Source organism: Ictidomys tridecemlineatus, chromosome 3 (assembly GCF_052094955.1).
Source record: "Ictidomys tridecemlineatus isolate mIctTri1 chromosome 3, mIctTri1.hap1, whole genome shotgun sequence".
Lineage (NCBI taxonomy): Eukaryota > Metazoa > Chordata > Mammalia > Rodentia > Sciuridae > Ictidomys > Ictidomys tridecemlineatus.
Window position 1 is genome coordinate 144,144,932 of NC_135479.1, and position 25,919 is coordinate 144,170,850.

Below are 25,919 nucleotides of genomic sequence, written 5' to 3' on the forward strand. Positions count from 1 at the left end.
TACCCTCTCTCAAAAATTAATACAACAAGTAAATAGGAAATTAGTAGGGATGTAGATTTGAACACTCCCTGTTGACATTTACAGAACACTCCAGTCAACAATAGCGGAATGCATATCCTTCCTAAGGACTCACAGAACACTTACCAAAATAAACCATATTCTGGGTCATGAAAAATTTAAAGGGATGTACATCAAACAAAATTTTTTTTTTCTGGCTGTAACACAATTAAATTAGGCTCTTTAACCACATCATCTCCAAGTTTTAGGATCAATCATAAGATGGGTACTACTTATTTCATTTTACGAATAAGAAAACCAATGCTCAGAGAATTCAAGTAACTTATCTGAAGCATGTTATATAACTAGAAATGGTAAGCCAAGTCTAAGTATAACCTCCAAGTACTTTTCATGGGAACACATATTTCTCTAAAATGCAGTTTAAAACCTCCACCTCATCTGCTTCTCTATTATGCTTACTCTTATGCCTTCAATTATGACACTGCAATTGTTCACTTGCAACTACCTACTTTGTTTCTGTTTTGAAACACAATTCCAATGTGTACACACTGCCTTCCAGAGAGAACTGCATTCTTTTTGCAGGAAAGAGCCCCATTTACTCAACTTCTCTATGTCAACTGCTCATCAGTGTACCTACCAGGCACAATGCTCTCCTTCCTATAGCGAGTAGCTCAACCCAAATGCTCTGCAGTCCAATAGCTGGTCAACTGTAAGGCTTCAAAACACACACGCTTCCCTTATCTCTGAATGTAGGAAGTCCCAGCTTAAGAGTGAACAACATTTGGTATTTGTTTTTTAGGGCTTGGCTAGCTTTGGAAATGGTAGGAGACCTTCAATGATACACAAAATTATAAGAGGTTATGAGGGGCAAGGGGGAGGGGGAAAAAAAGGGAGAGAATTGAACAACAGCAGAGGAGGTAGAGAGGGAAGATGGGAGGGGAGGGGAGGGGGATAGTAGGGGATAGGAAAGGTAGCAGAATACAACAGTCACTAATATGCCATTATGTAAAAATGTGAGTATGTAACAGATGTGATTCTGCAATCTGTATTTGGGGTAGAAATGGGAGTTCAAAACCCAATTGAGTCAAATGTATGAAAGATGATATATCATGAGCTCTGTAATGTTTTGAACAATCAATAAAAAAATTGATAGCATATAAGAAAAACATTATAAAAGCATATAAGAAAAGTATATAAGAAAAACATTATAAAAGTATATTTTTAAAAAGTTCTACATAGTAATTCTAATCAGTGTGTGGTAATAGAGTGAATATTTAAATTAAAAAAAAGAGTTAACAACAATCCAAAGTTTCTTCATAAGCCACATTTTCCAGTTTTAACACTGGAAATATATTTGCCATGTAAATGGGATACCAGGTTACCAGGATAAAAATCAAAGAAATTCAGTGAAACATATAATATGCTTCAAATATAGCACTGATACAGTATATTGGCTGTAATCAACAAGAATTATAGATGAAAATGCTTTTATATTTTTATCTTGGAGCCTGACAACACAATTTTCCTCCATTCACTGGCTCTTGCTGGGGAAGGAGGGGTGGATTCTGATAATAGTGGTCTATGGTGGGAAGCAGTAGGAAGGAAAGGAGGAATCACTGCTGGTGCTAGTGATGAACAGACCCACTGCATCGCATCTGCTGCAAGGATGACATCTTCCTACAAGCTCTGAATAATGGACAAATGATAGTTGTCTCCATTAGGACAACTTATAAGTCCAAATAAGGCCTATCTATTGACAAGTTCTAGCCGGGTGCTCTTTAAATTAGAGACTGTTCATACAAATCTTCGGTTATAATTGGGATTGATACCAAAAATAACTTCTGCAGATGCTGATACCTCCTAACACAAATATTCTGGGTGCTGAGATTATATCTGGGAACCTAAACACCAACTCTATCACATGTACATGTGCAATCATCATCCTGCCTGTTCTCATACACAGCTCTACTTGCCTGAGAATGGTTTCCACTATCTCTAATATTTTAGCACCTTTTCTTATAAATGGTATATTTATAATTTTTAAAGTAAAGTTTTATTTTCCTATAATCTGTTTTAGTCTGTTTTTCTGCTTGAACAGGATAACAGAGACTGAGAATTTCATAATGAATACAGATAGACTGGCTTGCAGTTCTAGAGGCCTGAAAGTCTAACACTGAGGGACTAGTATTTGATGAGGGCCTTCTTGCTGCATTATCCCATGGCAGAAGGAGGAAGAACCAATAAGGGACCAACCTTGTCCTTTTATAGTGGCACACATAATCAAGGGTGGAGCCCTCCTGGCTTAATCACTTCATAAGTGTTACACTCCTAATACTGTTACGATGGTATTAAGATTTCAGCATGAACTTTGGAGGGGACAAACATTCAAACCATAGCACTCTTTTATCTTTTTAAGAACATACTTAGGCCTAGAAGTTTAGAGGGAAGAACAGCTGTTGTTCTTTGCTGGGGTGCTCTCTACCTACCCCATAAAACACTACCACCACCCTTTTTGCAGTGCTGGGGATTGAACCCTGGGCTTCATGCTGCTAGGCAAGTGCCCTACCACTGAGCCACATCCTCAGTCCTGTTCTTTCTTTTAGTGATTCCTTTTCTTTCTGTCTAATCTTCAATAACCCTCCTCATTTACATATTATGCTTTAAAGAGACTTCAATGTATTTTCTCTTGGCTATAGACTTGAAGCTAAATAGCTAGTCACCCTCCAGCCAGGGATCAAAAGAAAAGATGATGAGAATGAATTGTTACCCTGTGATCTATTTGATATAGTAATGATAACAATGAAATACTTTGCTTCTGGATCAAAAGTCATAGCCAATCCTAGAGGTTGCCAAAACAGGCTAGATCTAATCTTCACTAATTACAATTGCAGGTGTATGATTGCACAGAAAATACCAGATCTAGCCTGTAAGAAAAGTCCATCCCAGACTTCTGAAAATAAAAACACCTTCAGTGGATTTTGACACAAATTAGGTAAGGACTTTTCCCTGACCCCTTCCACCAACTCCTGCAGGGCATGGAGAGAGAGAGAGCTGTGGAAAGCAGATGCTGGGCTGCAAAAAGCCTGGAGAGCTGGGCTGGCATTAAGACCAGAACACAAATAAGATGGTACAGACAGAAAGGGAACTAGAGGTCAGAGGTTGGCCCAGCACTGCCATAGGGGACAAACCAAAGGAAGCAATAGAGGACAAAGAAGGTTGAGTGCTGGAGAATGCCATGCAGAGTCATAAAGCTCAGAAGACCCCAGAGGGAAGCATCTTACCCTCCCACTGGATGTAGCCAGCTGGCATTCACATTGCTGCTGGGAAGCGACACACCACTCCGGAATTTGATAACAAACTCTCCATTCCTCTGATCTCTTCCCCTGCTCCTCATTTCCCTCACTCTTATCAAACTGGGAAAATAATTAAGGGAACATCTAGCCACAAGGGACAAAGATTTTTTTATTTGTTCATTTTTTATATATATATATATATATATATATATATATATATATATAAAACAGTAGGACATATTTTGGCATATTATGCATATTATTCTAATTAGGACAAAAATAGTTTAAAAGTGAAGAAGGCAGACATATTCAGACATGGATTCACAGAATGCCCTGTGGCCCTACCCCTGTAGAAATCCATTCTAACATGGAATCCTGAAGCCAGAGAAGCAAGCTGTTGGTGAGAGAGCATTTCCATGGAACAGAATAGAGCCACCTGCTGCAGGGTTTGGCAATCGAAGTGATAGGAGGGGAAATGTACCAAAAGCAATGTTCTCTAGAAAGATGTAACTTCGCAGGGTTGCTGTTTTTCCTGTTTTCCATATTCTAAGTTTGGCTGTCTGTGGGAGGCAGTGGGTGTGAGAGGGAGAAGGCAGGGCTTTGGAGAAACGAAACAGTTGGCTTCAAAATATTGCTGAAAACTAGGGGGCTTATGGATTTATTTTTCTTTCCTGCTCCATCCCTAAGGGGCAGAGAGGAAAAGCCTGTATGTGACCCAAGGAGAGGTGGGTCAGATAATGGTGACCAAAGCAGAGGGTTTGGCCCACAATTTCACTTGCTCCAGTTGGTACAGTGTTCCCCTGTATAGTCACAAATACCCCTGTGGGTCCAGGGTTGGCCAGATCTTACAGAGTCCACAGCCTCTGACCTAGGTCACTGACCTTCCTAGTGATGGTGTCCCTGCCCATTTTCCACCTTCCTGAACTCCACACTGCCGAGTCTCAGTCCACTCATGCTATTCTGACAAAATAGACTAGGTGGCTTAAAATAACAGAAATGTATTGCTCATAGTTCTGGAAGCTGAAACATCTAAGATCAAGGCACCAGCAGATTTGGGTCTGGTAAGGGCCCATTTTCAGGTTGATAGATGTTACCTTCTCACTGTGTCCTCATACAATGGGAGGGACTAGCTAGTTCTCTGGAGCACTAATCTCATTCGTGGGACCTGCTCACCTCCCAAAAGTCCCACCTACTAATATAATCACACTGAGGGTTGGGTTTCAACATATGAATTTGGGGACAACACAAACATTCTGGCCATAGGGCTACCTGCCCCTGTTTTTACCTTAGCTGACTTCCCTGGGTTTAACCCACAGATCATGTGTAACAGTTTCTCATCGAGAACACTGTTCACATTTGGGAGTGGATAATGCTTTGAGGGTGTCTTAATGGGTTGAATTCTGTCCCACCCCAAAGCCCTAACTGTCTACACCCAAAAATTTAATCTTATTTGAAACTTATGTGGATGCAGATGTAATTAGTTGAGCTCAAATAAGAATAGCACAGCCCATAGTGCAACATGACTGGTATTCATCTACAAAGATGGCCATGTGAAGAAACGAAAAGCCAAGTGACATGAAGACTGAGATGGAAGTGATGCAGCTAGAAGCCAAGGAAAACCAAAGCTGCCAGCAAAACACCAGCATAAGGAAAGAGCATGGAACAGATTCTCCCTCTTAGTCCACAGAAGGAACCTTGTCGACATTTTGATCTTGGCTTCTAGCCTCTGAAACTGTAGACAATACACTTCTGTTGTTTTAATCCATCAATCTGTGGTACTTTGGTATGGCAACCCTGGGAAACAAATGTAGGGAGCATCCTGGGCATGACAGGATGTTCAGCAGCACCCCTGGAGCTACCCACAGGATGCCAATAGCAACCATACCCTAAATGTGGTAACCAAAAATATCCCTAGAAGCTCTCAAATGTTCCAGGGTGGTATGGGGGTCAAAGCCACCTTCCAGTTGAGAACCACTATTTTAGATCATAAAGCCATAGAGGAAGCCCCACTGAAGGGACCACACAACCCCCTCAGCTTACAGTGTTTTTCTGATAATCCTTCAGATGGTTGGCACCTTAAGGAGTCATCTCACCAGTGGTCCTTAGCAAATCAGGGGAGTAGGTAGTAGTGCAGGTTGGGGGGGGCAGAGAAAGGATCTTGCAAATAAATACAGTGCTGGAGTCCTACTCCATGATATTTAAATCAGGATGGCTGGGGAGCGGTGGGAGTGTTGGCAGTCACTGAATTTTAAGCCCAAGTGACTCTAATTGTAGCCATTCATCCACTAAAATCATTCATCTAAGGGAAAAGCTCAAAGCCTGGGCTAAAATTCTGAGGTAGAGAAATCTAACCTTTTGCCTTAAGGTGGCCAGTCTTTGAATGAATGGTGAAGGACTTGAAGACCAGAAAACCTCAGGAGAACTGAAGACTATGATGAACTTAACATTTTGCTTAGTAGTTTAAATATAGTAATGGTGGTTGATAACAGTAACAACTGGAAATGGCCAAAATGTTCACCCACAGGGGAACAGTTCACTACACTGTGGTACATCTGCATGCGAGAGTATCCTATAGTTGCTACAATTACATTTTTGAAGAATATTTAATGACTTGAAGACACGTTCCTGATGCAACACGAAATGCAGAAGTTAGGATAAGGTAAAATAGAGTTCTAATTTTATTTATTAAAAAAGCCACTGTTGATAATAATGCCATCAATTTTTTGATAAACATAAGAATTATGATATATGGTAGATTACGCTATTATAGCACAGTATGGATAAGAAAACTAAGGCTTAGAAAAGCAAATGAACTTGAGTAGCTCTCACAGTAGTGAATGGTGGATGTTGAACAAGAATTCACAAGTGTTTGATCCCAAGCAAAAAAAATTCTTAGTATTATTCTGTGTTCAATGGAAATCTGTTGATAAATATTAATAGTGGTTATTTTCTGAGTGATATTACATATTAATTTTCTTTTCTACTGTTCCCTTAGTTTTCAACTCTTCTATGATGAACATGTATTAATTTTATTATTAAAAATGGAATAAATAACTTAAACATAAAAATTATATGTAGGGCACTCTTTAGAAATCATTCTTTAAAATAAACAGGAAATTTTTTATTTTCATATTTGTTTTTTTCTATTTGTAAGAAGAAAGGTTTGCAAGACAACTGATTATCTGGAAAAGTTGGAATGGGGAGTGGAAGTGGAGGGATCATTAGCCTTTTTATTCACATTGTCTCTGCAATGTTCTATCTGCTATTACAATAGACATGAATTTCTTCACATTTTGAAAAATAAGGAATAAGAGTTTTGAATGAGAAAGGTAAACATTTGATATATTTTTTGTTCACTGACAGGGGAAAAACGTGAGTGCACTTAGAAATTCAAGTCATTAGAAATGTATTTATCATAGAGATGAGTGTTTGCTAAGTTTGGGGGGAACTGAAGACACTAGTGCCTGGCTAACAAGAATGAAATATGCAATCACAAGCGTGCAAAATCTCTCTGTGGTCCAATCAAACATTTCACCTTCACCAGTTTGGACTTTATGACTTTGCTCATCATAGCTTAGAAGAAACATGATTTTGCTATGACATATGTATATAAAAAAGATTGAGTTAAAAGTAATCATGCACGAAATCCTAGAAATTATTCTCTCTGGGCATAATGCCAGCAGCATGTACTCATGACCCTGGGGTGTTTTCCTTAGCAGTCAGAAATAAGAGAATTGTCAAAACTGAAAATTCTTAAAAAGTGAGGCAGGCTCTTAACCTAGAGCCTCTATCTGAAATAGGGCTGTAAGTTTTGGCTGAATGCCTTCCCGATCATTATCAGTCAAATATCAAAAGTCTTATTACCATGGCACAGAGCAGATAGCATGAGAGTGACAGGCAAGAGTCCAGTCTGTGGGTGTTTTCATGGATGACACTGGCAGGCTGATGTGGACTGAAATGGTTATGGCCATTTAAATAAAAATTAGCAAAATAAAGATGGTGTGAAAGGGGTCATGGAGAGATTCAGAGCTAGAAGCTCATTCACTCTGGAATGGGGATCTCAGTCTGGCTTTTGAAAGCCTTCCCCCACACAGTTCACCTCACCAGACATGCTGTTCAAATCACCATCATCTATGGGAAATGTGGTTGTGGGACTCTGGGGAGTAGCACCTTCTGCTCCAGGGGCCGTCATCCCTGACCAGGATCCCCTAAACAAGGTCAGCTCTAGAGAAGGGAAAACTGCAGCCTACTCATCATGAAAATTAACAAACACTTCTACCTAAGGCACCAAAAAGGGATGAATTATTTCCAGAATGTTCTGTATATAAGGCAAGGAAAGTACAACTGAATTTTAGAGCTGGGTTTTATTTATCATGAATAAAAAGGAAACTTGAAGTTTCAGAGGGAGGCCCTTAGGGTTAAGTCTTGGTTCTTTATAAAATTAAATTATGTAGAACAGTTCAATCTCCAAGGACATGAAAGAAATGAGGTGTGACACTAGTACAATTGGTGATATAATGCTGAGGGCATGATAGGTAAAGGAGGGACCAGGGTGAGATGGAGAAGCCTGGAGAGGGCTTCAAAAGAAAACTTTTTCATTTTTAAATTTTTTTAGCCAACTTTAAAGTCTAAAATGTAAAACCAAAGGGAATAATCTGCCAAGCAAGGGACTGGTGTAGAAAGGTACAGAGGAAGTGGGAAGACCTGAGGGGCCTTTGTAAGAGACTAGGAGAGATACAGTAATGGGGGAGAGGGTGCTTCTCCTTCAAGCTGGGGCTGGTGACACAAAGCTTGCTGTGAGGCACAGCAGAGGTGACTAATGCCTTTCCAGGAAAAGCAGCCCATCTGTCTTCAGAGAAGCAGCTGGGGAGCCAAAGAACCAGCTCTGGTCCTCTCTGGGCCTCTCAGGGGGACAAGCCCCAGACAATGCTGTCTGGATTTAAGACTGGGGGCGGGATGTGAGATACGCAGAGAAAAGAGAGGTGAGAGGAAGGAGGTCTACACTCAGAACAATGCCACCTGAACACCCTACTCAAACAGTGCTGGTTTCAGAGATTTGCTCTTAGACTGAAGAACCATGCACTGTTGGCCAAGACCCTGGGCCCCAAGACCTCAGGATCCCCACTTTCTAAAAGAGAACAACATGTTCTTCCTGTTTTGTTTCTTTAGGACACAAGGTGAAGAGATTCAACCAATGGAGCATTTCCTCAGAGCAGAGAAGCTGCAAGAGATCAAAGTCTCACCATATAAAGCCCTTTAGGAAAAGGAACAATCCAAATAGCTGGAGACTGAACCCTGAGGCAGGAAGGGTCATGGGATTTGGGCTCACATCCCATCACTCATCACATTATCTGGAGTTCGTGGATGTTCCTAGCTTTCATGGGCCATGAGCTATCTTCCATGGCCACAGACTGTACCCATAATCTTCTTAATCATGACAACCTAAGGCAGAAACCATAAGAAATTCCATACAAATCCACCTTCAATACCACAAGGAAATTTATAAAGAAAATTAAACATTGAGGTTGTGCAAATGGTGACACAATGAATAAGAGAAATCTAGCAAGGAGGTGGGATCTAGCAGGGAGTGGACAAGTCCACAGACTCAAAAAGGAATCTGCAAGAGCCACTATAGCTCCCCAGGGCTTGCAGCATTGGGCACGGGTTGGGCTATGCTTTTTGTTGCCGAGTTGGGCACCTTGAGCAGGGCTACCTGCTCTGAGGAAAAGGGCATATAAAATGAGTGGACAGTTTTAAATTTAAAGCATCATGCTGTCTCTATTCACAACTGTTTTTGCCCCCGGAGTCTCACTAACCTAAACTTATATAAACATCAGAACAAGGAAGATCCTCTCTCATTAAATCATTAGCTTTAGATTTAGCTTTAGAATGTGGAAAGAATCCTGGCTAATCTGGCTAGCCTGGGAATCTGGCTCTTGAATAGCAAAGAAGCCCAGGGCGTCAAGAGTTCAGTAAAATTCAGAGACTGGTCAGCATGTTCCTTCTCTTGGGAAACTCCCAGTTTGGGGCAATATCATCAATCTCTTCTATCTAGTTACTATTCTGAGTGTGTTCCAGATATGAGTTCAGCCACTGTCATCATATCTTCTGAATAATAATGATGATAATTTACATTTGCTCTGTGCACCAGACTTTAAGTGCTGTTAACTACATTATCTCAATGCCTACTTCATGAATAGACATTATGCCCATTTTCTAGATATAGAAACTGAGACTTGGCAAGGCTAGGTAACCAGTACATATAGATGGAGTAGCTCTGGGCCTGCCACCCAGGTGTTCTAATCCCTGTATCCATTCCACTGAATCTTGTTCCTCCCACAGGGTAGAAGGTAAGGGAAAACATTTAACTATTATTCTTTCCATGGGGGAGATTTTAGCAATAACTGTTCAAAGGGCCCTATGTAAAGCACAGAGTGAGAGTAAAGGAAGTCTTCAAAATCATCCTACATTCTGGTCATTTGATGCCACATCATTGGGCAGCCTGAAGCCATGATGAAATACAATTTCTTAGAGCAAATGCAAAACTTTGAGCCTTTCTGGCTCATAAACTTGTAAAACTTGTAGACCTAGGTCTATATCTCCTCTTTAGCTACATTTTTAAGCAAATAAGGCTGCTCCTGGAAATCCCCGAGACCCTAAAGAGTTCATGGTTTTAGACAGAATCCAAGCCTTGTGAAGAAGAAAAATGAAAATGGAACACATCTGTCACATGGGTTTGGAATTCCCTTTTTAGACTCTCTCACTGCCTCCTTCCCTTGATGATATTTCCAACTGCTAGGCATGTGATGGACCAAAGTCCACCGGAGCTATTTCAATTCATTTTTGGCATTATTGAGACTCAGATATATTATACAAGAGCCCGAAGTGTGAAACGCCACAGAGCTGTGTAATTAGAAATGTGGTTGCCAATATTTTATGTTGTTAGATCCTACATTATAGAAGGACAGCTGTACTATGCTCTACTTAAACCCAAAGGCCAGTGCCTTGGCCTAGCTGGGCATCTACATGTTTGTATTACAAGACAAATATGGGCACTGATCCTAACGAGGCTTGGATATTCCGGTACCTGCAGGAGGCCTGAAGAACTCAGTTCCTTCTGCCCCAAACCTGGCTTCCTTCTCAGGTGGAAGAATACAGATTTGTTCCTGTCAGAACTTGGCAGTGGGTATTTTTCCTGTTAAAAATTTATTCCAAACAAAATTGGTTCATGATAATGCCTCCAGATACTCATTGGCAGGGTAAAGAGACACAGATCTCCCTGGTGGATTGTTCTGGTTGGTGATGTGTGTTCATTTTTTGGTCTGCATAACATACCACCTGAACCCTTTCACTAGGACTCTTGGTACTGGTTCCTTACACTCATTGACTATACTCATTGCCTCATCTACCTACAAGATGTCAAAAGCTCTTACCCTTCGGACCAGATGCTCCTGGTTTATCTCCACTGCCCTGATGCCACAGCATTGTCTCAGGGAGCCCTCAGAGTCCTGGAAAACATCACCCACCTGAATGACTGGGCCACCACCAAGGGCTGTACCCTGGAACCTGACTAAAGTCCTTATTTTAGGAAAGGGTCACCCAGAGGAAGATGGGACAGACATGAAGGAGGAGGAAGGAGTGGGTGGGGATGAATGGCAGGAGGAATAGGCATGGTGGGTGGGGGGATTAGAGAAGAGGGGGAGGGGGAGGAGGAGAATGACATTGACTAGGAAGAGGAAAGAGGCTACAGAAGTTACTGTTTTGAATCCCTACCATTGCTGCTGTCAATATTACTACTCCCCACCCTCACCAGGTTTACAGACCCAGAAGGTCCTCACATCCTTCTAACATATGCACACCTGCAATGAGGACCTGGAAGGGACTGGAGGAAATTCAGAATTTGTCATCCTGTTTGCTTTCTCTCTTGGAAAAAGATTCTGAACGTGTGGGCTCAAACCTAGACCTGTTTTTAATGCTTATTTTGCTCCTCTTTACAGACTTAAACTTGTACATGGTTTTAATAGCCTATTAAGTTACCGGAATTTGGAAAGAAATAAGTCTTAAAGACTTCACCAGCAATGAAAAATAACTTTGTAGGCATATATTACCATGAATAATCATTAAATAAGAAAAGCTAGTTATCAAATGTACCCATATACACATAAATAGAAAAATATCTAGAAGAATAAACACCAAGTATTAGCAAGTGTTAGACAACTGAGTGGGTAGATTATTTTTGTTCCTTTTTGCTTGTCTGTATTTTCTAAATTGAAAATGTGTAGCTTTGTAATTATAAATTTTTAAAAAGACAAGTAAAAATAACATAGAAACTCCCTTTAGGAAAAAATAAAAAACAAAAGAAGGATAGACTAAGCCCAGTTTTTTCAGTTACTCTGAATGAATGTGTGTGGGAAGTGTGGGCTCTGGGGTCAACCTGCTGGGGTTTGGTTCTTGCTACTTTAACTGGAATAATTCTCTCTAGGCCCAATTCCTTATCTGGAAAAATAAGTAAAATATTAACACTAACTCCACAGAGTTGTTTTAAGGATTAAATGAAATCTTCCTTATAAAGTTATGTTTTCAATAAATGACAATTATTATCACTTGTATGTTTGAATTTATAGCACAGGTTAAAAACATGACCCCCCCCCCCCAAAAAAAAAAACCTTTTCAAAGTCTTTTTATACAGGCAAAATAGCGTTGTTGTGGGAGTTGCATTCATCCCCGATATGTGCAGGGTCTACAAAGGCTCACACCTAGTCTCAGCTTGGGCAAGTGCTGGCTTCCATGCCAGTAAGCATGTTCCCAAGGACTATCCTGCTGGTGCAGCATCACCAAAACAAAGAGGAAAAAGAATCTGAGCAGCTGACTTGTGTTGAAACTAATTACAAGAGGACACCATAACGAATGGTTTGCTTTTAGAATCAATACTGGCAGGGGAGAAAGCTGTCCTCTGGAACAGCCTTCCCTGTTCACTCGGGCTCTTGGTACTGGTTCCTTACATTCATTGCCTATACTCATTGCCTCATCTACCTACAAGGTGTCAAAAGCTATTAAACAAAAGCTCTGTTGCTTTCTAGCTGGGAAGAGTGCTTCCTAAAGGAGAAACTATTCTTCCCCTCTGTATGTCAATCTCAATGTGCAAGGTCAATCCACTGTCACATTGTGGAATCGAGTGGTTACACACTTGGCACTGTCTGAGGAGGAATGGAGTCGGAGAATTCTCTAGACAGGACAGTCTGCTCTCATTGGCTTCACAGGCTCTTCTCTCTCTTTCCTTGACCCTTTTGTAGAGCCCCATGGAAGCCCAGTCTCAGGAATCAAATGGAATCACACATCTAATCCACAGACTGGCCCACCATCCACACGTCAGCCCTGTCCTGGTGCCTGTATTTGGTAGCTACAATTTTGTCCTATTCCTAAGAGCTGGCCATTTCCTTACCTGATTCTCCAAGAATCCCCCCTCTAAATTTCAGCCCAGGGGCTTGGGAGCCCTGTTATCTGTTAAGAGCCTTGCCAGTGCAAACTGTCCATCTTCCACCTTAATTTAGGACCACCATCAGCTCCTAGGGGCCAGCTGCTGGGTATCCTTTTCCCTTAGGCAGATCTAAGCTTGAGTCTCTTCCAGGCAAAGTTATCAATATCATGCTGTCATCTTTCAAGAGTTAGCTTGGTGTGGTCTGCTTATCTATATTGGAGGGAGTAGGCCTGTCCTTTGTGATGTCCAGGTATCAATGGGACAGATCAGCTTCAGGTACTAAAAAAGCAGTGACTAAGGGATATGCCTTATGGAAGAGGTGGTCACCTAATTTGACCAGTCAGAACCAAGGAAAGCCAACAGAGTAAAGGTGTAATCTGCCTAAGGGAAAAGGATACCCAGCAGCTGGCCCCTAGGAGCTGATGGTGGTCCTAAATTAAGGTGGAAGATGGACAGTTTGCACTGGCAAGGCTCTTAACAGATAACAGGGCTCCCAAGCCCCTGGGCTGAAATTTAGAGGTGGTATTCTTGGACACCAAGGTGCAGAGAAATTAAGCCATTGTGATAAGTAAGAAACAAGGCCCTAAATGGAATAGACAGATTGACTTCAAATGCTATGCTCTTCATTATACCACGTGGTCCAATGGATATACCACGTGGCCCAACAAATAAAAAAACAGAACTGAGGGGGAGTTCTGTTTTAGGGAGTTCTGTTCTTAGGGAGCTATCAAAGGGAATGGATGCTTTTGAAACTAGGAGGTTTAGTTAGTGATTTTGGCCTTAGAAAAGGGTAAAAGAAAAGGGATGATATAATTTCCAATACTGGACCAAGTAAGTCCACTATTTTGTAGTAGAACATGGAAATGAAAACCCAGGCCAGACACCAGCCGAGTCAACTGTTAAACAGGCCAAGCCCTAGCAGAGAGCAGAGCCAACTGTCTTCGACCATTGGGACATGACTTCAGATAAGCCAGAAGACAGGCAGAGAAAGATGAAGGGCAAGCATAGCATTCCTGGAGGCCTTGGGTCACATGAAGTTTTTGAGTTAAAAAAAAAATGGCATGGAGGATCAGAAAAGCAGTCCCCAGATCCAAGGGAAATTTTAGACAGAGTGGGAAATGTATCGCTCATTGGTTCTGTGGCCACAGTGCTAATGTGCAGTTAGCTGTCTGAGGGATGAACAGACCTGAACACAGAGAGAAGACTAGACCCTGGTCCTAGGGTGAAATGAGGTCCCTGCCAGCCCTGATCCCAGAGTCACCAAAGTTCTTTTGCATCAAGAGACCATATGGCAAAAGGTTGAAAGCTGCAGTTCTGAAGCCGTACGACCAGGGTTTGAATTCCAGTTCCACCATTTACTACCTCTGTCAACTGGAATTAGTCATTTATCCTGTTTGTCATAAATGCAAGTGAGAAATACCCACTTCATGGTATGTTGTAAGGATTAAATGAGCTAACATAAGAAAAATAGAACAGTATCGAGAACAAAGAAAGTACTCAATAGGTGTTATGTTTACCATAATTACTATTGTTATTAGGGTTAGTTTATCAGGGAGGAGAAAAAAGTGGTAACAGTGAATATGGTATATTGAATCAAAAGAAGGCTGTAACTAGATGAGGTATCTTACACTTAAAATCAATATACTGAATACAAAATCAGGATACAGTATACTTCTAATTTACCTTTTGTTTTATTGTTGCTTTTAAGATTCCTCTGAGAAATTCAAATTAAAACTACAATGAGATTTCATCTCACTCTAGTCAGAGTAGCACTTATCAAGAATATAAGTAACAATAAATGTTGGCAACGATGTGGGGAAAAGGTACACTCATACATTGCTGGTGGGGCTGCAAGTTGGTGTAACCACTCTGGAAAGCAGTATGGAGATTACTCAGAAAACTTACAATGGAACCACAATTTGACTCTGTTATCCCACTCCTTGGTTTATACCCCAAAGACTTAAATCAGCATACTACAGTGACACAGCCACATCAATGTTTTTAGCAGCACAGTGCACAATAGTTAAGCTATGAAATACACCCAGATACCCTTCAACAGATGAATGGATAAAGAGAATGTGGTACATATACACAATGAAATATTATTGAGCCATAAAGAAGAATGAAATTATGGCATTTGCTGGTAAATGGATGGAAATGAAGACTATTATGCTAAGTGAAATAAGCCAGTCCCCAAAAAACCAAAGGCCATATGTTCTCTCTGATATGCAGATGCAAACTCACAATTAGTGGTGGGGAAGAGAAAAATAGAAAATCACTGAATTAGACAAAATGGGATGAAGGGAAGGGAGCAATGTGGGAATAGGAAAGACAATAGAATTAATGAGATATAACTTTCCTGTGTCCATTTATGAATACACGACCAGTATAATTCCACATCATGTACAACCACAAGAATGGGAAGTTATACTCCATGTATGTATGATATGTCAAAATACATTCTACAGTCATGTATAACTAAAAAGAACAATTAAAAATAAAAGTAAAAACGGCCAATCTTATTCACCTATAATCAAAGTGAGCTTTTTTTCTTCTCAAAAACAAACAAACAAAGATGTCCCCGTATTTCAGCTACCAGAGTGATAGGGTAAAACCTTCCCCTGATATTCAGGTGTGATGGGTTGGAGTGATAGTAAACTAACCTACTTGGGGGCAAAAAAAAAAAAAGTGAAAACCTACTGGGGCTGAGAAATGGACATAGTGAGAACTGCAGTTTCTTCTTATCAAAAGTGGTTTCCTACAGAGTCTCATAAGAAATAATTTTTTAACTAAAAATATGAAAGAGTTTAAATAACTCACTCAAAATTTGACTCAAAAGATGCTTCCAAAGAAGTCAGTGCAGACTCATTCCTTCTGTCAGGTTGGTTCTCAGTTTTTAGGTTGTAAGGTTCAGGGACTTGTGATCTGATGAAAATTTATCTAATCCACCTCTCTCCCATTTATCATACTCAGAGATTATCTGGCTTAATCTCCCACTCAACAAAAGACTCTCCCCTATACCACTCTTTCATTTTAAATATTTTTTTAGTTGTCAATGGACCTTTATTTATTTATACACATGTTGAGAATCAAACTCAGTGCCTCACACATGCTAAGCAAGTGCTCTACCACTGAGCTACAACCCTTTCCCTCATTTTTCAAGTGCCAAGTGCATGTTGGCTCACCATGCTAATCACTAGAATAAAAAAGACCAATGAGACAGAATTCCTGCACCCCAAAGAAGGTCACAGCCCAGCCAGGAAGTGAGGTTAGTGTAAATCTGATAAAGACACTGATAACTACCACATCAGGGATGTGACCAGAGCAAGTGTGTGTCTAGGAAAGGGAATCCTAATCCAATGCAAGGAGGCCCCTCAAGATTTCATAGAAGACATGGATACTTGAGAGTCAAAGATGAAAAGGGGTTGGTTGGTGATAGGGTGAGGACTCAGGAGACAGCAATGAGACTTGAGAGCATGACACATTTCAGGAAACCGCAGGATAGTAGGAGTACAGGGTACAAGAGAGAGAAAACACAGGGGGAAAGGCAAAATCAGACAAATCAGCAGATCATAAAGGTATATGGGTTTGTAAAATAAAGAGTTTGAATTTTATTGCAAAAGGAAATCATCTCTGGGTTCCACAGGCAATGGAATAGTATAATGTGATATGAATCTTAGGAAAACCACTCTTGTGGCAGTGTGGGGATGGACCTAAGAAGACCATGACAGAAGTCAAGGAAAACAGAAGGCTATCACCCTAATCAAGAAGGGCTCAGATCTAAGGCATTACAACAGGGATGGAAGAAAGTGCCTTTTTAAAGGGGCAGAATCAATAAGTCTTTGCAATGGACTCAGTGGCGGGTGAGAGCCAAGGAATCAAGAAAGATTCCCAGGTTTGTGGCTTGAGCAACTGGGTAGTCAGTGCCTTTCTGGGAGGGTAATACAGGAGTAAGGGCACACCAGAAATGGTAGAAGGGAGATGATAAGATGAATTTTGGACATATGAAGAACCCTCTGACAAATTAAAGCGGTCGCGTCCAGAAGGTGAATGGAATATGAATATGGAGCTGAGGGGTGAGCCAGGGAGGAGACATGAATTTGGGAGCCATTGGAATAGGGGTAGAAGTTGAGGCCAGGAAAATGCATTCCAGAGAATGCATGCAAAGTGAGAAGGAAAGGTCTGAAGAATAATCCTGGGGACAAGGGGAAACAAAAAGCAGGGCCAGCCAGAAAAACACCAGAATAGGAAAGCACCATGTCATGAAATCCTTTTTGCTTTTGGTACTGGAGATCGAAACCAGGGGTGCTTACCACTGAGCCACATCCTCAGCCTCCCTGACCCCCGTTTTTTAGATAGGATCTCGCTAAGTTGCTGAGGCTACTGCAAACTTGTAATCCTCCTACTTTAGCTTCCCAAGTTGCTGGATTATAGGTGTGTACCATCGTGTCTGGCAGGAGAAATGACTTTTAAAGAGACTGAGGTTGACAGTGTTGACAACAGACTGAGTTGACAATACTTCAAAAAGGCCAATTAAGATCTGTAAAGTATTCCTTAGATTTATCAACAAATTGGCTTATTGGAGACCTTGGTAGGATTAACCCAAATGGGTCACAGGGGAATATGCCCAATGGCAGGGATCAAAGGGACTTTAGGGGGTTAGGAAACAAAGATGGCAAACAAATTCTTTTTTTTTTTTTTTTTTTTTTTTTTTTTTTAAGAACTAGAGCTATGAAGGGAAGGATATACACAGGAAGTAGGGTTTAGAGGAAGTGATCTTGGTGGCTTTTATTTATTTATTTATTAAGATGGAAAAGACTTGAGAATGTTCAATCCTTAAGGGAAAAAGGTCGCCTCTTCTGGGAAAACCTCCAGCGACAAGAAGCACACTACATCACATTTTATTCTGGTTTTGCACAGCTCATAAAAAAGCAACCCATGGGTTAGAAGTTAAGAGCTGAATTAAGTTCAAATTGGCTTCACTATAGCTTTCATTCCTCTCTCTTCCACAGGAAGCCTTCCACTATCAAACCTTCCACCCCTCCCTTCCATATATTTACTCAAAACTGAACATATATATAGCTGCTTCAACTTCACAATCACGGCAACCTTCCCACAACGGCAGTATATTTTGTCAATATCATCCTGAAAATGTATTTTCCTGAATTAGGCACAAAATTCTATATGTGATCTAAATAGCCAGAAAACATAAAAAATTATTAATTTTCTAATATAAAGGTTACATTTTAATTTATATATTTTCTCAAAAGCCTTTAACAGTCCTATCTTCTGTAAGAATAAAGTCTAGGGCTGGGGATATAGCTCAGTTGGTAGAGTACTTACCTTGCATGCACAAATCCCTGAGTTTGAACCCCAACACCACCAAAAAAAAAAAAAAAAAAAAAGAATAAAGTCTAACCCCTTGCATCTGAAGGCCAAGGTTCTTGGGAATTCAGACACAACCTATATATATATATATATTTTAGCTTTTCTACAATGATTTACTCTCTGCCATGTAAAATCTTTTGATTTCATTAGCTTAACTGATTATTTTTACAATATCACAAATTTTTCAGGAGATGCCAGGAAATGCGAAGACTCCCACCACCACCATAGTTTTCCCTAAGCCAACACTGGGGAACAGCATTTTCTATTTCCTTCACCTAATGGAACAGACTATGGCCCTCTTCAAAAACATGATGACTTGCTTTCTGCGCTCCTTTTGCCTCTTTTATTTCTCCATACTGCTTTCTACTCACACGTTTGTAGATTTCATAAAGTTGTGCAATTTCTGACATATTCTCACCCTTTCTACTAAAGCAGGGCTTTTAAACAAAGAATCCTCTTCTATTGCCATTTTCTAATTATGAGCTCAATATCCTAAGGTCTCAGGAATGTTCGATGTATTTCATCTTCTTGTGTTAAATGTCTAAGTGTACTACTTGTTACACATGCCTTTTATTGGTTTATAGAAAAAGGCTATAAATGTGGTTGGCAATCTGTAATTTTTGTTGTTTCCCTGTTTGATTATTTAAAGTGATCTAAGGGTATTTTCTTCACAAAGTGCTTCTTTCTATGTCACTTTTGTGGTACGTAATAGCTTGAGCTTTCATGGAATAATTTTCTCCTTCTACTTCAAAAATCACTTAAATCACTTCCATATAGATCAACCAGGTTTTCTGTCAATGTATATTCTTCTTAATTTGTATATGATACCTTCCACCCCTTATCAGAAGTCCATCATGCCGGCTCTGTAGGACATAACCCAGAAAACTTTTAAAGATATATATGATATATATATGTATTTATGCATATTTTATATTAAATATGTTCAAATGTGTGTACAAATATATCATATGTGTATCATGTATACACACTCACACACACATTGCAGAACTAGGGATCTAACCCAGGGCTTCACACATACTAGGTAAATGTTCTACCACTGAACTATAACCCCCAGTATCTACAAAAAAAACTTTAAAACATCCTTTACATAGGCAGCCATTGGCTTCTCAAAGCCCTCCTTCTTTTCCGTAGTCATGTATCACATGAGATGAGAGATAAAAACACCACCTGTGCTTTCAAATCTTTCAGTTGTTACCAGAACTTTAAACTCATTACTAATTGGGCATTATGTAAAATTGTGGATGTATAACAGACGTGATTCTGCAATCTGCATTTGGGGTAAAATTGGGAGTTCATAACCCACTTCAATCTAATGTATGAAATATGATATGTCAAGAGCTTTGTAATGTTGTGAACAACCAATAAAAAAAATTAAAAATTTAAAAAAAAACTCATGAATGCAGTCCCAATGTCTTCTGAATGTGTCATTTGTTTCCAGAAGGAAGCAGCAAAGGAGGGGGACAATTTGTGGGCTTGATAAGAGGTTTGTGGTGGGCTCTCCATAACATCTCCCTCCCAATTTTCCACATCAGAGCTACAAAAAGTGACCTTCTAAACCTTTGGTGAAAGTCACTCACACAAAGGACTTCTTTCTTCTTCCTAAGAGTGGTCACAAAACCCTTCTCCATCAGCTCATACCAACAACTTCTCCCCAGTACCAGGGCTTTGGGATGTTCTGAATCCACCCCAACGGGAGATGTGTCATGCAAGATTGTCCTTCATTTATGCTCTGTTTCACATCCTTCTACTTGCCCACTGCATGACATTAACTTTTCTGCATTTTCCTGGCTTTCTCAGTATTTTTTTTTCATCTGCCTAAGAACCTTTTATTCTTGCTAAGAAGCTGGAGTGTGAAAAAAACATCTATTTAAGCTCTCTCAACTTTTCTTTCTGCTTGCATTTACAACTGCTATAAATGGTCATCGTGTCCAGCAAGAAGACAAGATGGAACTTACTCCAAAGTTCACTGCACCTCATCCTGGCAGCTATGTTTACTGGCTCTCCAGATAAAATAATCATTTTTCCTAGCTTTCACTAGCAATTCTCCTCAAAAAGTCCAAAGGGGAGAAGGTTATTTCTCATCTCTTATTTTGGAACTACTCTGAGGATTAAAATATATCAGATACGTGTTTCTCATTAGATTAGAATTTCTTCAAGATAGAAACCATGCCTCTTTTTAAAAATTTTCCACAGTACCCAACAATGAGACTTGGTGGGACACGGATATTGATGAAGGCTATTGTCTAACTCTGAGGGCACTTGCTTTCCCTATCTATGCATTACCTACTCTATTTGCCCTTTAGTACTGTCATAGGTTTCCTGATTATACCTTGAATATCTTTGGTGGTAAAGGTCACTGACAGATCCACTAAAATGCTTTCCTTCCATTTCTACATATTTTATTTTTAACCCAAACATGTAATGAATAACTTGTAGTGTGCTCTATTGAAGTTTGGAAAAAAAAATCCAAGATCATATGGCAAAACAATCAGAGATTATTGAAAGAGTTACTTAATCATGCCTATGCTTTTGATTTTCCTTAAATCTTCCTCTAAATTGTCTATTCTTTCAGAAATGTTATGCTAATGTTAGTTAACATGCTTAGCTGCTTAAATGTGATTTGGTGCTTTGAGGCTCTAGGTAATATATATTTGAATGTAAATGCTTGCTAATTTTTGACTAACTTAGCTTGCAGAAAGTCTGGCATTTCAGATAATGAGGCCATAAAGCAGACCACTAATGGGGTAGGCACAGATGCTATCTCAACCACAGGCATTTGAGTACTTTCCTCCCAAGTAATAGTAAATATCTCAGGACAACATAACAGTACCAACATTCTATTCCACCCCCTGGACAGACATGAACACATCTGTCCCCTGACATCTAGGCAATTCTAGGCAGAAACTCAATCTTATATTTGTTTATACTCCCAATGACACTTAATGTGCCATGCAAAAAAAATTATTAGTGCCTTTTAATACCTACTTTATTTTATGGCCTGAGTAAATTGTTGAGTTTATAGGCAACTTGAGTCAAGTGTTTACCAGAACCAGAAGGGAGTCCATTAAATCCCAGGTCTCATGTCAGCATGGACAACTCAGGAACTCAGCCAAGAAAGTTCCATGCACACAAATCCCCTGGTGCATCCCCATCCCAGAATGTGTAGCACCTGCACCTTGGTTGCATCCCCAGCAAGGCTGTCAGGACTGTGGCGCCTTTTCCATGACAGGCAGCCTGTGTAGCCTATTCAAAGAGTGCCACCTGCAGGACAAATTGAGGACTCCTGAATACTGCATCTTCAAACGATTTGAAGAATATGTTTAAAATGTATTCGAAAGCTATTAACATTTTAAGGTAGAGATGAATGATGGATAATGGATTTCTGTGTTAATTCTTCACAGTTTATCATTTATGTCTATTTTAATAGCTACCTTAAACGTCTTCACCTCAGAGAGGCCAATCACAGGTAGCCCCATTATCTTAGAGTGGAGATGCATTTGTCCAGGGGCTTTATGGCCCCTCAATCTCTTCTCTGGAACAGCAATTTCCTCTGCTTGGTGGCTTGATTTCCCTGCGGAAGGGGAAACTTGTAGGAGCTCTAGCAGATGTGGTGGCTCTCTTCTTGCTCTGATTTAAGACATTTATTTGAACCTGAATACTAAGAATGGGTACTTAGAACCTCCTCTAAATATCAGCCTCAGGATGACAGAATTGCAACCGTCTAGAGTCCTGCTCACAGCAAGCCTCCAGCCCCCTATTCCACATGTGCAGTGTCCTTCCTTGCCACATCCCAGGAACAGCAATCTTAAAGAAGAAACAAGAGTTTCCATATTCTGGCTTTTTATCATGGTCCTCCACCACTGATCCCATGACCCTCACCTAACTGAGAGCATGTGAAGCAAGTAAGATAAAAAGAGCCCTTTCCTTCCAGATAAGTCCCATTCCCACTACATGGTAATCAGGTCACACAGAACCAAGTAGGTGTCAGCCAGATTGCTACTGACACCAAACTGCCATCCATGGATTCCTCATGTAGACCAACAACTCCTGGTCACTCTCCCCAGAGTGAAAATTAAAGAACAAAACAGGGTTGATAAATTTCTGGGTCACAGGCTCTAAGTCTGCTGGCCCATTCACAGGGCAATGCGATGACCTCAGTACCCCACTTCCATTCTTCCTTTTCAGTCCACACTGTCTTCCCTTCCAGAAGACACAATCCTCCTAAAAGCATGGGATTCTTGGAAGTTAAAACTCTTTTCTCCCTCAAAAAGCATTCTGGACCCAGAGGTGGGGAGGTGGAAATGATATCCATGGATTACTAGTTAGCAGGATAAACAGAACGGTTGTAATGAACATCAAACAGGATGGTACAGCAGCAGCCCCGCTCTCGCCATTCTTGCTCTTTGTCCTGCACGTCCCACATGCAAACAGAGCCTTCAGAAATGAATTTTATACTCAGTTCCTACACCTCAATAAAATGGGACAGCATAGCTTAAGGGTAAGAAGATGACTCTGGGGTCCAACAGACCCGGATAATCCCAGAAGAGCCACGGACAAGCTGAATGATGGGGCCACATTGAAGAACTTTCTGAGCCTCAGGGTTGTCTTCTATAAAACAAGCTGGAACTATCATTCAGGGTTGGTATAATGAAACTTACTTCTCAAAAATGTGTCTGTTGTTTCCTTATTTCTTTAGTATGAATTTAAGTTAATGTATCTTTGCTACAAAATGATAGGTATTGGCCCTTATGAAAGGAATATCAAACGTCAATGAGAAGGTAGAGGAGTAGTCAGGAAAAAGGAAACTGGAGTGGCCACAGACTTGCTTGGTTTTAACAACACACAGAAATGACAGCCCCCCCCACACAGTTCTTTTCCCAAGACTGGCATTGCCAAAAGAACTGGAAGGGCTTTACCAGGTCAGGAGTACAGGTGGCTTGGGGTTATCCTTCTTAAGAAAAGGTTAAACCACAAGGCAGCCCAGAGGCAGGAGCACTCAAGCTCTGGGATGATTCTACTCCACAGACTATCCCTAGTACCATAAGCCCAACTCTCAGCGGATAGGAACATGAGATATAAGTGGAATCATACAACATCTGTCCTTTTGTGACTGGATTATTTGATTTAGCATAATGTCCTCAAAGTTCATCCACACTATACTGTGTATCAGAATTTCCTTACATTTTAAGGCTGAATGATACTATGTTGTATGGATATGCCACATTTTATTTACCCACAACCACCATTGGACATTTGCATTGCTTCTACCTTTTGGCTATTGTGTAAAATGCTGCTATGAAGCTCAATTCACAATAGCCAAACTATGGAACCAACCTAGATGCTCTTCAACAGATGAATGGATAAAGACAATGTGGTATATATACACAATGGAATATTACTGAGTCTTAAAGAAGAATGAAATTATGGTATTTATAGGTGAATGGGTGGAACTAGAGAATATTATGCTAAGCAAAATAAGTCAATCCCAAAAAATCAAAGGTCAAATGTTTTTTCTGATATGTGGATGCTAATTCACAATAAGGGATGGGAGGCTAGGGAAGAATAGAGGTACTTCGGATTAGGCAGAGGGGAGTAAAAGGAGGGGAGGGAGAAAGGGGGTAGGAAGGATAATAGAATTAATTGGACATTATTACCCTATGTGCATATATGACTCCATAACCAGGATAATACATATCATATAAAACCAGAAGAATGAGAAGTTATACTCCATTTATGTACAATGTGTCAAAACATACTCTACTGTCATGTATAACTAATTAGAACAAATTTTAAAAATGCAGCTGTGAACATGGATGAGCCACTGATTTAATTCCTTTTGGGAATATACCAAGTGGAATTGATGGTCTTATGGTAATTCTACTTTTAATTTTTGAGGAACCTTTATATTGTTTTCTCCAGGGACTGCACCATTTTCCATTCCCACAAACAATGCACAGGATTCCATATGGGGCCTATCTCCCCAGGTGGCAAAACACCCACAACCCCCGAGTTCAGGTCATTGCAGCCGTGGGTTTCTGGCTGCTGTAGGGCCTCTCTCTTTTTAGCATATTCTTGTAGCTCCCCTGGAGTTGCAGTAATTCTTCACAGCTTCTCTGTTCTCCTTTGTTTCTTCATAGGTCCTCTCTCTTTGAGCCCACAGCATATGTCTGTCTGGGACTGGCAGCCTCCCTGGATAAGGACTGGGACTTTGCACAACAAAGAATGGCTACCCCCTGGTGGGATCACAGCCAGTGCTGGATAAAGCCATGATGTGGCAAAACACAGCTTTGTCACCTCCTAGCTTCAGCAGCACCCACTCCTCAATCCCATAAAGCTGCCCTCGCTATCCCAACACTTAAGAGTTTTATTTTCTACTACAATTAACCCCACCTGACAAAACAAGCAGACAGCATATTTCATCTTGAAGATGAAAATTTTTCAGGATCCATTTGGAAATCCCCCAACAGAGAAATAAAGAGTGAAGATAGGCCTGGGGGCTATAGCTCAGTAGCAGAGCACTTGCCTAGCAAGAGTGAGACACTGGATTCCATCCTTAGCACCACGTAAAAATAAATAAAATAAAGGCATTCTTTACATCTACAATAAAATATCTGAGGTGGAGACTCTGAAAAGAAAACCTGTTTTGTTATTCTAGCATTAGACAAATGATTGGGTCCTCTTATACCATATCTTTGCACAAGTTAGAAAACTGCTCTTTTGGGGTCACCTGCACAGCTCAGATAAAAGACTGAATGCTATATAAATTATAGACTAAATTTTGTTAAGTGATCCCAAGACATAATGTCTGGGCACATTCTGCCCAGTGGCCAGCAATTCTTCCTCAGAGTCCTGGAAGGTACACATCTTTGCAAGCAGAGCCAGGGTGACTTTTAGCTCAGACTCACTGGCAGTGACAGTTAACAGCAGTAGCCCTGGATTGATGATGGTTCTAATAATGTTACCTGCCTGCCAACACCATCTTGTAGACAAGGCATTTTTAGATGATGCTGGCAGGAAAATTTTCTTTGAAGACCATAAACTTGGGGGTCTCTTTACCACTAACCTAGTGAGCTACGAGAACACAAAGTCCTCATTGCATCAGGCTTAGTAGCCACAGGCTATCAAACCAACATGCTCTCATCACACACACAAACATCTCACCTGAGCCACTTCTTCAAAGTCATCGTGTCTCTTCTGCAGGGCTCGAGCTCGATGCAGGGACTTCCCAACCCCAGTGTGTTTGCTAAGAAAGGCCTCACCGTGGTTTTCAATCCAGTCCAACACCTGGCCAGAGAAGAAAAACAGAAACAATGATTCCCAGAAAAAGGAAATAAATATAACAATACGTGCAACTGCTTCAGTCCTACCTATTCCCCATCCCTCAGCTTCAGCAAGAGCAGTCTGGTAGAAATGTTTAGCCCACTATGAACACAAGGGATTTCAGCAGTCATTGGCAATATAATGTTCTACCTTTAACTAAATTCAACTCCTTGATCTCCAGAATAGACTTCCCTCATTCTTTCAGCTTTCTAAGCCTTAATTAACCCATCATTTTATTTGTTTTATTTTCTATTTGGTTTTGGTCTAAAGAGTGAATGCAGGGCCTTGCACATGCTAAACTATGCTTTAAATAAGCTACAAAGACCATCAGGCACAGTTTAAACCTCCATTGCCTCTACTCCGGCCATGTAAAGTCAGACTAATTGGCAGGAAATTAGGTA

The 25,919-nt window shown here is 40.5% G+C and overlaps 1 protein-coding gene across 27 annotated transcripts in view; it reads right to left on the bottom strand.

Annotated features, from left to right (window-relative positions):
- Positions 1–25,919, bottom strand: part of Kalrn (kalirin RhoGEF kinase) — a 626,048-nt gene that overhangs the window by 312,118 nt on the left and 288,011 nt on the right. For all 27 annotated transcript variants that reach the window (XM_078044068.1, XM_078044066.1, XM_078044074.1 and 24 more), the window contains exon 10: positions 25,360–25,482. In XM_078044068.1, the coding sequence (XP_077900194.1) occupies positions 25,360–25,482 (123 nt within the window). The remainder of the gene's footprint in view (positions 1–25,359; positions 25,483–25,919) is intronic.